At 38.5% G+C, this 18,505-nt stretch overlaps 1 protein-coding gene across 3 annotated transcripts in view; it reads left to right on the top strand.

Annotated features, from left to right (window-relative positions):
• cadm2b (cell adhesion molecule 2b) overlaps window positions 1-18,505 on the top strand; it is a 361,274-nt gene that overhangs the window by 315,940 nt on the left and 26,829 nt on the right. For all 3 annotated transcript variants that reach the window (XM_034293120.1, XM_034293119.1, XM_034293116.1), the window contains 2 exons: window positions 11,632-11,793; window positions 12,406-12,496. In XM_034293120.1, coding sequence (XP_034149011.1) covers window positions 11,632-11,793; window positions 12,406-12,496 — 253 coding nt within the window. The remainder of the gene's footprint in view (window positions 1-11,631; window positions 11,794-12,405; window positions 12,497-18,505) is intronic.

Below are 18,505 nucleotides of genomic sequence, written 5' to 3'. Positions count from 1 at the left end.
AGCTTCTCCATGTTTAGTTTGGCCATTACAGTAGTCCACCCTACTAGAGATAAAAGCATGGATGAGCTTCTCTTGGTCTTTTTGGGATGCCAGGCCTTTGATTTTGGCTATATTTTTTAGATGATAGAATGCTGTTTGGTGACCGATTTGATATGACTGTTAAATGTGAGGTCTGAGTCAATCAGAACACAAAGATTACTCACTTGATCCCTGGTTTTAAGGGTCAGAGAATCCAGCTCTTTACTAATACTTGTTCTTTTATTTTTGTTGCCAAACACAATCATCTCAGTTGTAGACAATTTTGGTTCATCAAGGTATTTATGTGACCTATACAGTGACACAGAGAGTCTATTGAGCTGTTGTCATACGGTTCGCAAACCATATATATTTGAGTATCATCGGCATAGCTGTGGTAGTTAATGTTGTTGTTCTGTAGAATTTGGCCCAGTGGTAGCATATAGAGATTTAACTGAAGCGGTCCGAGAATTGATCCCTGTGGAACGTTGCATGTCATACCCACCCTATCAGATTCATGATTACCAATGGTGACAAAGTAACTCCGGCCATCTAGATAAGATCTGAACCAATCAAGGACTCAATACAATATAAATCAATACTCAATCAAAATCAATGGACTTGCTCTTGTCCCGGAGGGAGCTAACCCTAAACAGGCAACCAGTGTAAAGAGGCTAGTACTGGAGTAATGTGTTCACATTTTTTTGTTCTAGTTAGGATTCTAGCAGCTGTGTGCAGCACTAATTGAAGTTTATTTATTGATTGATCAGGGTAACCAAAAAGAAGAGCATTGCAGTAATCTAATCTACAGTGGGTATAGAAAAGAATCACCCCCCTTTTTTGTTGCTTTGCAGCCTGAAATGAAAACGAACAAAAACTATTTTTGTTTTATTCAGCTGTATTTACAACTTATAACGTCCAAGTGAAAGATACAAATAAAAAAACAGAATCACTGAGTTGGAAAAAGAAACACCCCCTCCTAAAAATGACTTGTAAACCCAACCAGGTGTAGTTAATCACCTTCTGAATAGCACACACAGCCAATTGACTTTCAACTGTGATCAGCTGTGGTCATTTTGATTAGCTCAGCATGAAACAAGCTTTTCCTGAACCATTTCAGTCCTTGGTAGTGCAACTGAAGAAAACAATCAATTATGGGTGGCAAGGCATTGTCAAAAGATCTCCGGGATAAAGTTGTGGACAGGCACAAGTCAGGAGATGGATAAAAAAAAAATTCAAAGGCTTTTTCAGTGCCTAGAAGCACAGTGAAGTCTATTATTAAGAAGTGGAAGGTATTTGGTACAACACAGACCCTCCCAGGTTCAGGACGTCGCTCCAAACTGGATGAAAGAGCCAGGAGGAAACTGGTCAGATAGGCTACCAAGAGGCCTACAGCAACTCTGAAGCAGTTGCAGGAATTCATGACAAACAGTAGTCATTGTGTGCATGTGACAACAATATCACAAATTCTCCACAAATGTGGCTTGTATGGGAGGGTTGCAAGAAAAAAGCCACTCCTCAAGAATGGCCTCATGCAGTCACGACTGAGCTTTGCCAAACGCACCTTGAAGATTCTAAGGCCACGTGGAAAAAGGTGGTATAGTCAGATGAGACCCAAAAGATATGTCTGGCGAAAATCCAATACAGCAAACCATCCAAATAACACCATTCCTACAGTAAAGCATGTAGGTGGTAATATCATGTTATGGGGTTGTTTCTCTGCAGCAGGGACTGGAGCACTTGTCAGGATGGAAGGAAAAATGTATGGGGCAAAATACTGTCAAATTCTTGAGGAAAATCAGCTGTTCTCTGCCAGAAAGTTGTCAATGGGAAGAAGATTTACCTTCCAACATGACAATGACCCAAAGCACACAGCAAAACTGACCACACAGTGATTGAAGAAGAAAAAGGTGTTTCCTTGCATGGCCTAGTCAGAGCCCGGACTTAAACCCCATTGAAAGTCTGTGGAATTACTTGAAGACAGCAGTCCACAAACGGTCACCATCAAAAGTAACTGAACTTGAGGAGTTCTGCAAAGATGAGTGGTCAAATATTGCAATGTCTAGATGTGCAAAGTTAGTAGAGACATATCCCAACAGACTAAAGGCTGTAATTAAAGCAAAAGGTGGTTCAACAAAATACTGACACAAGGGGGTGATCCTTTTTCCAACTCAGTGATTGTTTTTTTATGACATGTTGGTGTCATATGTTCATCAAAGGAAAGGTCAGGGTTAAGTTTTCTGGGATACAACCATGCAGCCGTCGAGGTTCACAGTCAGATCTGCTAACAAGGCTCTTTGTTTATTCGGTCCTAAAACAAGCATTTCTCTTTTTCTTGAGTTTAAAACCAAGAAGTTCTCTGTTACCCACTTCCTTATATCTGAAACGCATGCTTCCAAAGTAGCTAATTTTGGGGCTTCTCCATGCTTCATCAAATTATACAATTGTGTTTCATCAGCATAACAGTGAAAATTGACATTGTGATTCCAGATTACATCACCCAGAGACAGCATATATAGTGAGAACAATAATGGGCCCAAAACCGAGCCTTGAGGAACACCAAAACCTTTGATTTGTGAAAGGATATGCCATCCACACATATGAACTGATATCTTTCAAATAAATAAGATTTAAAGCAGACTAGAGCATGTCCACGTAGCCCAATATGGAAGTGATCAGTTGTGTCAAAAGCAGCACTAAGATCAAGAAGCAAAAGGACTAATGCGGAACCTTTGTCTGAGGCCATTAGAAGGTCATTTGTTACCTTCACGAGTGCAGTCTCAGTACTATGATGGGATCTGGACTGGAGCATTTCATAAAGGTTATTTGTCTTCAAGAAGGCATTCAGTTGCTGGGAAACACATTTTTCTAAGATTTTTTATAAGAACGGGAGGTTTGATATTGGCCTATTATTGTTTATTTTGTCTGGATCTAGATTCCAGGCTATTTTTAGTGAGTTTGGTACACATCCGGAGGAAAGGGAGCAATTTATTATGTTCAGCATTGGCTGACCTAGCACAGGAAATAACTCCTTATGTAATTTTGTTGGAATCGGGTCTAGCTGAGAGTTTGTGGGTTTAGAACTCATTACAAATTTAGTGAATGTGTCGAGCGATACGGTATCAAAAATTCAAGTGTCCCCATTGACATCTGGTCAAGGAGGTTCTGGGCATTCTCAGGACCACTGAAATTTTGGGGACCTTTTAAGGAGTCAGTTATTTGTTTTCTAATGGTGATGATCTTTTCATCAAAGTAGTTAATGTATTCATTACAGCTAAAGTGAAGACCCACTTGTCTAATGTATTTCACAGTGTTGAGTTTAGATCATCGATTAGATCGTTTACAGATTTATTTACTCTGTCGTTAATGAGCGAACTTGTAAGAATATCAAGGAATTTATTTGTAGTCTGAGAATTTATAGGACAGCTTTTGAAACTCATTGTTTGCGGAGCAAGTGGTTTCCTTGTTTTAACGGTAAATGTAATAAGACAGTGATCCGATAATCCAGGATTTTGGGGGGAAATTATTAGATCTACAATATCTATTTCTTGTGAAAGGACTAAATCTAAGGTGTGATTGTGGCAATGTGTTGGACCTGAGACATGTTGGATAAAACCCATTGAGTCAATTATGGCTTCAAAGGCTTTTTGAAGAGGGTCATTGGACTTTTACATTTGAATATTGAAATCGCCCAAAATTTGAATACTATCTGCCATGACTACAAGGTCAGACAAGAATTCTGGAAACTCATTGAGGAACATTGTGTATGGCCCGGGGGGCCTGTAAATAGTAGCAATGTAAAACGATTTATCAGCCTGATTAACTTTGATGAATAAAACGTCAAAAGAATGAAAACCAGTGATGTGTTTAAGAGTACATTTATTTTTACTGTCATAAATATTAGCAACAGCCCCTCCTATAACAATATCTCTGTACTCTCTATACTTGCCAGGTTTAGGCTTCGCTAGCACCAACCCCAGATTTGCTACTAGTAAATAGTGTACGATCGCCGGCTGTTCTTTAGTCTAATACTGCGGGTAATGGAATCTAAAATTCTAAAATTCTCAATGCCTGCCAATCATTCCCCTCCAAAGACGGCTCGGGCCTTGACTCCAACTCCAGGTGGGGAAAACCTGTTGAAAATCTCAGTCGGCTCTAGCAGCAACACAGGTTTAACTGGTCGACAGGATTTCTTCCCAGTGACCAAGAGAAAGTTCTTGCCCGGCTGCAGGAGCTGTGCCGGTGGGCTAAAAACACTGTTGTTTCTTCCTGGTGGCACAGACGCAGTTTTTTCTATTTCTACACTAACATAATCCTTGTCTGACATTTGCGTCTGAAGCCGAGCCTCTAACTCTGCTATCTTTACCTGAAGATGATAGTTCTCCTTGCTACAACAATTAAAGTGATAAGGCATGATAATGGTACATAACTTCGGGTGTTCAGGGAGGGGTGAGTAGTTCCGTTAATTAGGTGCAAATAGAGTCCCTGTGTAGGAAAGGTGGGTAAAAAGTCAACAGATAAAAATGTGGCGTTGGTAAACTCTTAAAGTAGAATTTAACCAGTTAGAATATATAGAGTAAATTCAAAAAAGTTTGGCAGGTAGCCAGGTAGGTAACAGCAAGCAGCGTACAGCACGTCAACAATCCCACAATGCACAGCGAAAAGTCAAATGTTTGAAAGTTCTCCACGTCTAAAACAAAATACACACAGACAGAACTTAAAATCTAAAAGCAAACTATATAGGAAAAGAATGAAAAGCAACCCTGCCATCTACAAACAAAGGTATTAAATGAAGTGCATAACACAGATCTGATACACAGGACTCACATACGACTTCCCATGGAGATCTGATAACGTTGCCTAAAATCAGGGCAGCAATGTGGTTAACAGCTCTAGCAATGCATTTGCAGTTCTCCATGTTTGAATAAGCCAATACTGCAATTCTACTGTGTTATAATAGAAACTGTTGTCTTGGCAAACCAATCAGAACTTAATATGTCAGCATGTCCAGCCCCTTCATTATCTCAGCCAATCACCTCTAGCAGGAGAAGTCCTGTTTTTCCACTGGTTAAACAAGGCTTTTAATTTTCACTTCCACACTGTAAACCCTATCAATTTCTTACTCAAATGTTTCTACTTAGGGTCACTCAAAGTTAGAGAAATATTCCCAATTACTTAAAATGTTTATGTTATACTGACTTTTACTACATTTATAAGTTTAAAATGAAAATGTTTCCAGCATGCTCTGCTTCAGGTTGAGATCTTGGAATTGTTTTATTATCCTTTTTTTGCCTGGACATTGAATGATTGATTCATCTTAGCTACACAAACATCAAACACATTTGTCTAAATTAATTCAATCATTTAGTCAAACATATATGTTGCACCCACTACTGAAATGATTGAAACAATTATATGAAAAATATTCCTGTCAAAACATGTGCTGGATATAAATAGGAATTCTGCGTTCCTTTGCAAGCCAGTGCCTTGTGGGTAGCTTTGCAAAAGTCTGGTTAAGTTCCCAGGTTTTCCAGAAATATCAGCGGAAGCAGTTATTTCATTTTTGGTAACCTGGGGATTTCCTGAAAGTTTCTTTAACCAGGGCTTTCAGCATTTTGAAGTGTATTTTGAAATGAGTAGTCCATGAGCTAGGTGGTTTGCAATTCAAAATAAGGATTTATGGGATATGTTAGGTATTCACAGTTCACTATTACATAACAGTTAATTAAGTGAACTTAGAGATAATAAATGTGTTCAATTACCATGTCTCTGTCATTTACAAATACAGTCATGGGTGGTAACTCTAGAGTTCACTTGAAAGGGCAATGCATATTAGGAAATAATTTCCTTCTATATTTTTATGTACAGTAAACTTGATTTTTTTTTATAAATCTTAACTATTAAGATCCATTAAATTGTCATTTTTAAGTAATGACTTACTTAACAAAATAAAGTTAGTTGACTTAAATAGTTTGATGTCATCAGTTTCCACAAAAGTATTCCATATGTATTCTGAACTTATTAGGTTTTACAGTGCAAGAGGATAAAATTTTTCTTACTGAGTGAGTAAGTGAGTGACTGACTGAGTGATTGACTGACTGGAAAACTGACTGACTGAGTGTCTACCCATTGTTAATTAGTTTACTGGTTAGAGACGCCGACTTCCCAGCAGTCGACCAGGGTTCGATCTTCCCTCTGGAAAAAACAAAGTAGGCAATAAGATTTGTTCAGGATAGACTAAAACTTCACTGGCTTCAAGCTTCAGTAACTACATTGTAGTAAGCCTAAAGTAAAACTGTTTATGCTACTATTGCGATGGACGAACTGCACAGACACTGATTTGACTGCTCTTGATTTTGATTTACATTGCGTAGTTCACAGTGCGTAACTATTCAGCTGTCATTGTTTTCTAAAGAAATAAATCAGCCACAGAGTGATTGGACTTATTTTTACTATATAGCTATTAGCTAGCCGTCTACAATAATCTCATTCTAATTTAACGCCCTGAATGTAGTGTAGGGAGTGAATGCCACATTTTGTGGAGTGGAGAGGAAAGGTAGTTTGAAATGTTAAAAATAGATTACTTAAGCAGCTTTCCAACTTTCTAAATTAGCAAATTAGGAAAATGAATGTTTCCTTTTGTCAGTGGGAGGGAGAAAGTGGTGTGTGTTGTTATGGAAATTTTGAACTAAGGTACATTTGAGAAATGTCTGTCTTTCTATTGCCTGGTATGTAAATCTTTACTTTGATTGTGACACACGTCTGTATAATATCAGAGCATCACAGGTTTTCTCAGAGTTAGGACTATGATTCAGGGGTCAGGATTGGTCAGGTTTTCTCAGAGTTAGGACTATGATTCAGGGGTCAGGATTAGTCAGGTTTTTGAGCAGCTATTTGAAAAAAGCAACAGTAAGGGTTATGGAAGTCTGAGAATTAATAAATAAAATGTAAACACACAGTAATATAAGTATATTATTACATTATCAGCTCCAATTATTACAATTTTAATGATTTTTCATTAACTCAGCCAGTAATGTAATAGCCAGCCAATAATATATGAACTTATTACATTGTGGGCAAAAAGTTATGTTATTGGTTCTGAAATGTTATTACATTATTGGTAAGTTATTAGATTATTGACTTATATTACATTAAGAATGGAAAATGTATTACGATATTGGCAGTTGTTACATTAACGGTAGTTATTACATTATTGGCTGCTACACCATACATTATCCTTTCTTGGGACTGTTTGGTTGTATATTGTCCTAAAGGGTGGTAACCATACATGATCCTTTCTTGGTACTATTTGTTTGTATATACTCCTAAAGTGTTGTAACCTTACATTATCTTTTCTTGGGACTGTTTGGTTGTATATAGCCTTTAAGTGTTGTAACCATACATTATCCTTTCTTGGGACTGTTTGGTTGTATATAGCCTTTAAGTGTTGTAACCATACATTATCCTTTCTTGGGACTGTTTGGTTGTAAATAGACTTAAAGGGTTGTAACCATACAGTAAACTTTTTTGGGACTGTTTGGTTGTATATGGTCTTGAAGGGTTGTAACCATACATTAACCTTTCTTGGGACTGTTTGTTTGTATATAGTCCTAAAGGGTTGTAATCATACATTATACTTTATAGGTACCGTTTGTTTATAGTCTTAAAGGGTTGTAACCATACATTATCCTTTCTTGGTATTATTTGTTTATATATGGTCTTGAAGGGTTGTAACCATATATTCATCTTTATTGGGACTGTTTGTTTGTATATAGTCCTAAAGGGTTGTAACCATGCATTATTCTTTACTGTACATGAATCTTTCTTGGTACTGTGAAGAGCATATTTATTTCAAATCATTTTCGAAAGTATTCTTTATAGCACCCTACAGGTTCCATATAAATCCTTTCGAATCTGATGGTTCATTAAGCATTCTGCCATGGTTACAAAGCTAATAACCTCCACTTGGGATGGTTTATAACTGTTTTTAAGGGATGGAAAGATTTTTTTGTCTTTGACAAAGAAGTATTTTGTTGTTATTGGTGGAGGTTGGATTAAACCATGACCTTTAGTGTGAGCTGTCAGTTAGAATCTCTTCCCATCAGGGTCCAGTCCATCCCCTGTTTAACTCTGCTAAGGGGACGGCAGGTGCAGATGCTGGTTATTTCTTCTAATGCTGAATGACAGATGCATTACACACATATGAATTCACACTCTCACAGATGCACAAACACACACCTTCCTCAGGTAAAATATTCATTTCTGCCCTCAGTACCATTTTGTGTGTTCCCAACCAATCACCAAAAAGATAAGTTAAGGTGCTAGTGGAAACAGATGTTGTTTTGAGACCCTTTGATCAAGGGGAAGGTATCCTGCATCCCAAATGGAATTCTATTAGCTTTTTAGTGTACTACTGTTGTCCAGGCATATAGGGCACTGTTTGGGGAGAGGGTGCTATTTCAGAGTGCATACATCAGAGTGATAACTTCAGATATGTTACTGCAGGATGGCTGAGACTCTGCTTTGGTCTCCACAGTAAAGTGATTCTCTCCTCTGCTCCTCTGAGATCAAGTTCAAAGCCATTACACCTCTGCTTTCTGCCGTCTAGACCTCTTTGTTGTCCTTCAGTCCTGAATCCCTCTCTCTGTTGCAACACGTTCTCTTTAGTCTTCAAGTTAAATCCCACTACAGCTGAAGACTTAGGCTCGAAATACAATTCAAAATACTTCAATTATTAGAATTTTGCCTGCCATGCATCGACAGATATAAACATTTTAAATCAGGCCACTCAAAGTTGTTTCCGCCCCCTGAATGAAAATAGAATAATGTACCACACATACACAGATACACACACACACACACACACTATAAGTCAGACTGGAACCTCAGGAGACTGACATGACAACTGAAGTGCATTGTATTGATGCAAAGACAAAGAGAAAGGAGAAAGTGGGAGAATGGCGAGGAAGCACATGAGGATGGGGAGAGGGAGTTTAAAGGTTGGGAGGTGTGAGAGTTAGAGAGTTGTGCTTCACTTGGTAGGTAGCCTAGCAATCAGATTGATCCCCAAGCTGTGAAGGTGAAAGGCTCTCTCATAGTGTCTCTCTGATAAAAGTGTCCTTCTGATTAGTGTGTCTCTCTGATGATGATCTCTCTTTGATGGTGTCACTCTGATGGTGGTGTCACTCTGATGGTGCTGTCTCTTTGATAATGGTGTCGCTCTGATAATGGTCTGTCTCTGATGATGGTGTTTCTGATGGTGGTATCTCTCTGATGATGATCTCTCTTTGATGGTGTTGCTCTGACGATGGTGTCTCTCAGATGATAGTATCTCTATGATGGGGGTGTGTCGTGTTGGGAGTTTCTCTGTGATGGTGGTGTCTATCTGAAATTATCTCTCTCTGATGATGGTGTCTCTCTGATGATTGTGTCTCGTGGTGGTGTCTCTCTGATGATGATCTCTCTTTGATGGTGGTGTATCTCTGCTGTGTCTCTCTGATGGTGGTGACTAAGGAGTTGATGTCTGTCTGATGATGGTTTCTCACTGATGATGGTGTCTCTGTAGCTGGTGTCTCCCTGATTGTGGTGTCTCTGTAGCTGGTGTCTCCCTGATTGTGGTGTCTCTGTAGCTGGTGTCTCCCTGATTGTGGTGTCTCTGTAGCTGGTGTCTCCCTGATTGTGGTGTCTCTGTAGCTGGTGTCTCCCTGATTATGGTGTCTCTGTAGCTGGTGTCTCCCTGATTGTGGTGTCTCTGTAGCTGGTGTCTCCCTGATTGTGGTGTCTCTGTAGATGATGTCTCATGGAGAGTGGAGTATAATTCAGCTGTGTCAAAACACCCACTTGACTATATTATTCTCTATATTAGTAGGCCATAGAAGACTAGATATTCCAAACAACACCACTAGATAGGGAAAAAGAATGGTAGGAGAGATACAGGAAAAAGAGGGTAGAGGCAGGATAGGGAGAAATCTGAGAGAAAGGAGTCTTTAATTGAAGTTTCCTCAACAGGATCACTGTGGTGTCTGTTCAATTATTATATTGCAGTATTGCAACTGTATTGATTTGATGGTTTATCTGCATCCAGTGTTATGAACCATGAAAAAACTGACCAGTTTGTTGAGGATCACACCAATCATATCTGATCTGGTTCCCCTTTTCTTGTGTCTGTTGTATATTCTATTTAAACTTCAGCTACTTAAAGACGTCTGGAGAAGATAGAGATGCTACACGCACTGACAAAAACACACACTAACACGCATTGAGAAAAACACACACGCACTGACAAAAACACACACTTACACACACGCATTGACAAAAACACACACTTACACACACACGCACTGACATAAACACACACTTACACACACGCACTGACATAAACACACACACACATGCACCGATAGACCCACACACTTAAACACACTGACACACACACACACCGACCCATACACACACACACACATGCGCTATGAGAGTTGATCAATAGTAGTTCTAGCTCCCCTCCTCTCCTCTGCTCTCCTCTCAGCTGAAGCTCCCATCCTTTGAAAGAGCCAGGCAGTCTCACTTCATCAGCCACCTGTTACAGAAAAACGATTGCATTAGTCAACAAAAGTATTGCATTTTGCTCTTTTTTTACAACCCCATTTCCAAAAAAATTGGGACGCTGCATAAAATGTTTATAAAAACAGAATGCAATGATGTTCAAATCATTTAGCCCTGTATTTATTTGAAAATAGTTCAAAGACAACAAAATGCAAAGAGAAATGTCATTGTTTTTGGAAAAATACATGCCCATTTTGAATTTGATGCCAGTAACATGTTTAAAAGAAAATGGGACAGGGGCATGTTTACCACTGTCGGGTACCTTTTCTTTTAACAATACTCTGTAAGTGTTTGGGAACTGAAGACACCAATTGCTGTAGTTTTGAAAGTGGAGTGTTTTCCCATTCATGCTTGATTTAGGATTTTTGCTGCTCCCCAGTTCGAGGTCTCCTTGTCATTTTTTTCCTTTTATAATGGGCCAAATGTTTTTAATGGGTGACAGCTCTGGGCTGCAGGCAGGCCAGTTTAGCAGCAAGACTCTTTTACTACGGAGCCATGCTTTTGTAATACGTGCAGAATGTGGTTTGGCAATGTCTTGCTGAAATAAGCAAGGCCTTCCTTGAAAAAGATGTTGCCTGGATGGCTGCATTTGTTGCTCCCAAAAGTATGTACAGTATATTGTTCAGCACTTCACAGACATGCCATCTGCACTAATACCCCCCATACCATCACAGATGCTGGCTTTTGAACTGTGTGCTGATAACAAGCTGGATGGTCCCTCTCCTCTTTAGTCCGGAAGACCTGGCGTCCACTATTCCCAAAAAAAACAGTTTTCCACTTTGCCTCAGTCCATCTTATTCAATGAGCTTGTGCCCAGAGAAGGCAGCAGCGGTTCTGGATCTGGTTTCTTCTTTGCATGGTAGAGTTTTAACTTGCATTTGTGGATGCAGTGATCGTGCACATGCACCAAGGAGGTAAAGACAATAGAATGCCTCTATTTAAAGGAAATAAAGGAGGTGAATAGAAGGGTAGAATTCAATAGAATGTAATAGTGTCTGTGTTTCTCCGAAACAGGCACTAAGGAAGTGAATGCTACAGGGAAGTCCTTCACAGTGAAGAGCAGTCTGCAGCTGCAGGTGGATCGGAGAGATGACGGGGTGGCCTACACCTGTAGTGTGGAACATGTTTCCCTGGCCTCCAACCCTTACCAGGTCACAGAGGTCCTCCAAGTTCACTGTGAGTATCTAACCCTTACCAGGTCACAGAGGTCCTCCAAGTTCACTGTGAGTATCTAACCCTTACCAGGTCACAGAGGTCCTCAATGTTCACTGTAAGTTTCAAACCCTAACTACAACCTTTTACTTTGCCTTCCAGCTAATCACCTGCATTGTAAGGGTTTGTGGATTTAGTGGTGTAATCGAATTGCCTTGCCAAGTCATGCTACTGACTCCCTGTGACGGCATGGGCACCAGTGATATTTAATCATCCTCTACAACTAGTAGGGGAATTTTTCAGGTTCAGGCCATGTTTTAGGTGTGAATTTCAGTCATTATCCTCTATAGCTACTATGGGTGATTTTTCTGGTTAAGACAATGTTTTGGTGTGAATTTCAGTCTTAATCCTCTACAGCTAGTATGTGTGATTGTTCAGGTTCAGACAATGTTTTCGATGTGAATTTCAATCATTATTCTCTACAGGTAGTAAAGGTGATTTTTCAAGTTCAGACAATGTTTTAGGTGTGATTTTCAGTCATTATCCTCTAAAGCTAGTATGGGTGATTTTTCAGGTACAGACATTTTTTTAGGTGTGAATTTAAGTCATTATATCACCTTGTGTCTCCATCCGTAGATGCACCCCATGTTGAGATCTCCCACTCCATGATCATCCCACAGGAAGGACAGTACTTCAAACTGGAGTGTGTCTCCAAAGGAAACCCTCTGTAAGTACATGCACTCTACATCCACTCTGTCCAACAATCACAACAGACTCGTTATGAAACTGTTATAACAACCATCCCAGTTCATGTCCATGATGTACGAAGATCTAAATTGCAAAACATAATATTTTTACATATGGTAATGTTTTTAATGTCTACTTCCTTACAGTTTTATTAGGATTTAAGTAAATCACGAATGATTGAAATTGGGACAATTTATGTAAATACGGTATGTTTGTACTATATTAAATAATAAATCATATACTTTAAATAAACCTTAGCTATACAGAGCCTTCTGAAACTATTCAAGCATACATTTTTTCCAGATTTTCCCATAATTGGGTTAGGGTTATGGGAACAACGGGCAACTGCACCCCACAAGGGCTGCAGTTTTGGATATGCTCAGACCTGGTCATCTAGCCAGCACAATTTGGCCCTTGTCAAAGTCGTTCAGATCCTTATGCTTGCCCTGCTTGTTCCTGCTTCTAACACATCAACTTTGAGTACAGAATGTTCACTTGCTGCCTAATATATCCCACCCACTGACAGGTTCCATGATAATGAGATTATCACTGTTATTCCCTTCACCTGTCAGTGGTAATAATGTTAAGGCTGTATGGAAGTGGTAATGTTATTGGTGTGTATATATGTATATCTGCCCCCAGTAGCTCTCCCAGTTCCCAGGTACACCACCGGTCCTGTGGTCCTCTACCACCCACATCTGTTTCTTATGTTCTAATAGTGTTTTAGGTGGTATCTGTTTCTTATGTCCTAATAGTATATTAGGTGTTATCTTTTTCTTGTGTCCTAATAGTGTATTAGTTGAGACCTGTTTCTTATGTCCTGATAGTGTGTTAGGTGTTATCTGTTTCTTATGTCCTAATAGTGTATTAGCTGGTATCTGTTTCTTATGACCTAATAGTGTATTAGGTGAGTTCTGTTTTATTATGTCCTAATAGTGTATTAGGTGGTTTATGTTTCTTATGTCCTGATAGTGTATTAGGTGGTATTTGTTTCTTATGTCCTGATAGTGTATTAGGGGAGTTCTGTTTCGTATGTCCGAATAGTGTATTAGGTGAGTTCTGTTTATTATGTCCGAATAGTGTATTAGGTGAGTTCTGTTTCTTCTTTTCTAATAGTGTATTAGGTGGTATCTGTTTCTTATGTCCTAATAGTGTATTAGGTGAGTTCTGTTTCTTATGTCCTGATAGTGTATTAGGTGGTGTCTGTTTCTTCTTTCCTAATAGAGTATTAGCTGGTATCTGTTTCTTATGACCTAATAGTGTATTAGGTGAGTTCCGTTTTATTATGTCCTAATAGTGTATTAGGTGGTTTATGTTTCTTATGTCCTGATAGTGTATTAGGTGGTATTTGTTTCTTATGTCCTGATAGTGTATTAGGGGAGTTCTGTTTCGTATGTCCGAATAGTGTATTAGGTGAGTTCTGTTTATTATGTCCGAATAGTGTATTAGGTGAGTTCTGTTTCTTCTTTTCTAATAGTGTATTAGGTGGTATCTGTTTCTTATGTCCTAATAGTGTATTAGGTGAGTTCTGTTTCTTATGTCCTGATAGTGTATTAGGTGGTGTCTGTTTCTTCTTTCCTAATAGAGTATTAGGTGGTATCTGTTTCTTATGTCCTGATACTGTGTTAGGTGGTATCTGTTTTTTATGTCCTGATAGTGTATTAGGTGGTATCTGTTTCTTATGTCCTAATAGTGTATTAGGTGAGTTCTGTTTCTTATGTCCTGATAGTGTATTCGGTGGTATCTGTTTCTTCTTTCCAAATAGAGTATTAGGTGGTATCTGTTTCTTATGTCCTGATACTGTGTTAGGTGGTATCTGTTTTTTATGTCCTGATTGTGTATTAGGTGGTATCTGTTTCGTATGTCCTAATAGTGTATTAGGTCGTATCTGTTTCTTTTGTGTTGATAGTGTATTAGGTGGTATCTGTTTCTTATGTCCTAATAGTATATTAGGTGTTATCTGATTCTTATGTCCTTATAGTGTATTAGTTGAGTTCTGTTTCTTATGTACTGATAGTGTGTAAGGTGGTATCTATTTCTTCTTTCCTAATAGAGTAGTAGTTGGTATATTTTTCTTATGTCCTAATAGTGTATTAGGTGTTATCTGTTTCTTATGTCCTAATAGTCTATTAACTGAGTTATGTTTCTTATGTCCTGATAGTGTATTAGGTGTTATCTGTTTCTTATGTCCTAATTGTGTATTAGGTGAGTTATGTTTCTTATGTCCTAATAGTGTATTAGGTGTTATCTGTTTCTTATGTCCTAGAAGTGTATTAGGTGAGTTCTGTTTCTTATGTTCTGATAGTGTGTTAGGTGGTATCTATTTCTTCTTTCCTAATAGAGTATTAGGTGGTATCTGTTTCTTATGTCCTAATTGTGTATTAGGTGAGTTCTGTTTCTTATGTCCTAATAGTGTATTAGGTGTTATCTGTTTCTTATGTCCTAGAAGTGTATTAACTGAGTTCTGTTTCTTATGTCCTGATAGTGTATTAAGTGTTATCTGTTTCTTATGTCCTAATTGTGTATTAGGTGAGTACTGTTTCTTATGTCCTAATAGTGTATTAGGTGGTATATGTTTCTTATGTCCTAAAAGTGTATTAGGTGTTATCTGTTTCGTATGTCCTAATAGTGTATTAGCGGAGAGCTGTTTCTTATGTCCTGATAGTGTATTAGGTGAGTTCTGTTTCATATGTCCTAATAGTGTATTAGGTGGTATCTGTTTCTTATGTCCTAATAGTGTATTAGTTGTTATCTGTATCTTATATCCCAATAGTGTATTGGGTGGTATCTGTTTCTTATGTCCTCATTGTGTATTAGCTGGTATCTGTTTCTTATGACCTAATAGTGTATTAGGTGAGTTCTGTTTCTTATGTCCTAATAGTGTATTAGGTGGTATATGTTTCTTATGTCTTGATAGTGTATTAGTTGAGTTCTGTTTCTTATGTCCTGATAGTGTATTAGGTGGTATGTTTCTTATGTCCTAATAGTGTATTAGGTGAGTTATGTTTCTTATGTCCTAATAGTGTATTAGGTGGTATTTGTTTCTTATGTCCTAATAGTGTATTAGGTGAGTTATGTTTCTTATGTCCTAATAACGTATTAGGTGGTATCTGTTTCTTATGTCCATATAACATTTTAGGTGGTATCTGTTTCTTATGTCCTGATGGTGTATTAGGTGGTATCTGTTTCTTATGTCCTGATAGTGTATTAGGTGAGTTCTGTTTCTTATGTCCTAATAGTGTATTAGGTGGTATCTGTTTTTTATATCCCAAGAGTGTATTAGGTGAGTTCTGTTTCTTATGTCCTAATCATGTATTAGGTGGTTTATGTTTCTTATTTCCTTATAGTGTATTAGCTGGTATCAGTTTCTTATGTCATGCTAGTGTATTAGGTGGTATCTGTTTCTTATGTCCATTTGTGTATTAGGTGGTATGTTTCTTATGTCCTAATGGTGTATTAGGTGTTATCTGTTTCTTATGTCCTAATGGTGTATTAGGTGTTATCTGTTTCTTATGTCCTAATAGTTTATTAGGTGGTATCTGTTTTTTTATGTCCTAATAGTGTATTAGCTGGTATCAGTTTCTTATGTCCTAATAGTGTTTTGGGTGGTATCTGTTTTTTATGTCCTAATAGTGTATTAGGTGTTATCTGTTTCTTATGTCCTAATAGTGTATTAGGTGAGTTCTGTTTTCTAGCCTTTTTTGTTTGTAGCATTCGGTGTTGTTAGGGTGCTTTAGCCTCATCTTGTTTTTCCATTTATTCTGGCTAGGTTTTTGTATTGGGCCCCTGCCATCTGTAGCCTTTTGTTCAGCCTGTGTGATCAATACACCACCTACACCAGAGCCTGCGCCTGTTTCTCGAGTCTTTTCCTTCTGCTCCTCTGTGACAATATATATATATCTGTGAATGGGAACAGACATCCAATGGCGACCCAGGATCCACACAAAACCGCTTGTAGCAGCTTTGATATGACATGGAGGCTTTGCAAGGCTTTCTGATATTATAAGTGTGCTGTTCAGCAAGTAAATCCACTTCCCATACTCCTCCTGGACAGTTATACAGTGGGGCAAAAAAGTATTTAGTCACCCACCAATTGTGCAAGTTCTCCCACTTAAAAAGATGAGAGAGGCCTGTAATGTCAACTATGAGGGAAAAAAAATCCAGAAAATGACATTGTAGGATTTTTTATGAATTTATTTGTATATTATGGTGGAAAATAAGTATTTGGTCAATAACAAAAGTGAATCTCAATACTTTGTTATATACCCTTTGTTGGCAATGACAGAGGTCAAATGTTTTCTGTAAGTCTTCACAAGGTTTTGACACACTGTTGCTGGTATTTTGACCCATTCCTCCATGCAGATCTCCTCTAGAGCAATGATGTTTTGGGGCTGTCGCTGGGCAACACAGACTTTCAACTCCCTCCAAAGATTTTCTATGGGGTTATGATCTGGTGACTGGCTAAGCCACTCCAGGACCTTGAAATGCTTCTTACGAAGCCCCTCCTTCATTGCCCGGGCGGTGTGTTTGGGATCATTGTCATGCTGAAAGAACCAGCCATGTTCCATCTTCAATGCCCTTGCTGATGGAAAGAGGTTTTCGCTCAAAATCTCACAATACATGGCCCCATTCATTCTTTCCTTTACACGGATCAGTCATCCTGGACCCATTGCAGAAAAACAGCCCCAAAGCATGAGGTTTCCACCCCCATGCTTCACAGTAGGTTTGGTGTTATTTGGATGCATTCTTTCTCCTCCAAACACGACGAGTTGAGTTTTTACCAAAAATTCTATTTTGGTTTCATCTGACCATATTACATTCTCCCATTCTCCCATTCTCCTCTTCTGGACCATCCAAATGCTCTCAAGCAAACCTCAGATGGGCCTGGACATGTGTTGGCTTAAGCAGGGGGACACGTCTGGCACTGCAGGATTTGAGTCCCTAGCGGTGTAGTGTGTTACTGATGGTAGCCTTTGTTACTTTGGTCCCAGCTCTCTTCAGGTCATTCACTAGGTCCCCCCGTGTGGTTCTAGGATTTTTGCTCACCGTTCTTGTGATCATTTTGACCCCACGGGGTGAGATTTTGGGTGGAGCCCCGGATCGAGGGAGATTATCAGTGGTCTTGTATGCCTTCCATTTTCTTGTAATTGCTCCCACAGTTGATTTCTTCACAGCAAGCTGTTTACCTATTGCAGATTCAGTCTTCCCAGCCTAGTGCAGGTCTGCAATTTTGTTTCTGGTGTCCTTTGACAGCTTTGGTCTTGGCCATAGTGGAGTTTGGAGTGTGACTGTTTGAAGTTGTGGACAGGTGTCTTTTATACTAATAAGAAGTTCAAACAGGTGCCATAAATAAAGGTAATGAGTGCAGGACAGAGGAGCCACTTAAAGAAGAAGTTACAGGTCTGTGAGAGCCAGAAATCTTGCTTGTTTGTAGGTGACCAAATACTTATTTTACAGAGGAATTTACCAATTAATTCACAAAAAATCCTACAATGTGATTTTCTGGATTTTTTTCTCTCATTTTGTCTCTCATTGTTGAAGCGTACCTATGATAAAAATTACAGGCCTCTCTCATCTTGCACAATTGGTGGCTGACTGAATACTTTTTTGCCCCACTGTATATGAAAGATATCTCACTGACCTACAAATGTCTCAATGACCTTGTAACATGACACAAACCACTTTAGGGTCCCCAGGGTAAAACATCAATATCTATATATTTTTATTATATTCATTTATTTAATGATATATGTTGCAATATATTGTATTATAGGTTGTGTGATGTTTTTGTATTAAAACATGAACATATTATGATGCATGTTATTACATTTGTTATGATATATGTTATGTTATGCAGTACCAGTAAAGGTTTGGACACACTTATATTGTATATTTTATATGTATCTGTAATTGTAAACCATGCACTATGGTATATGTTGTAATATACAGAATGTTATTATATATTTTGAAATATGTTATTGTATACAGT

The sequence above is a fragment of the Esox lucius genome, chromosome 1, assembly GCF_011004845.1.
Source record: "Esox lucius isolate fEsoLuc1 chromosome 1, fEsoLuc1.pri, whole genome shotgun sequence".
Taxonomy (NCBI): Eukaryota; Metazoa; Chordata; class Actinopteri; order Esociformes; family Esocidae; genus Esox; species Esox lucius.
Note: the sequence above shows the minus strand (reverse complement) of the source record. Positions and strands in the feature narration are given on the sequence as shown.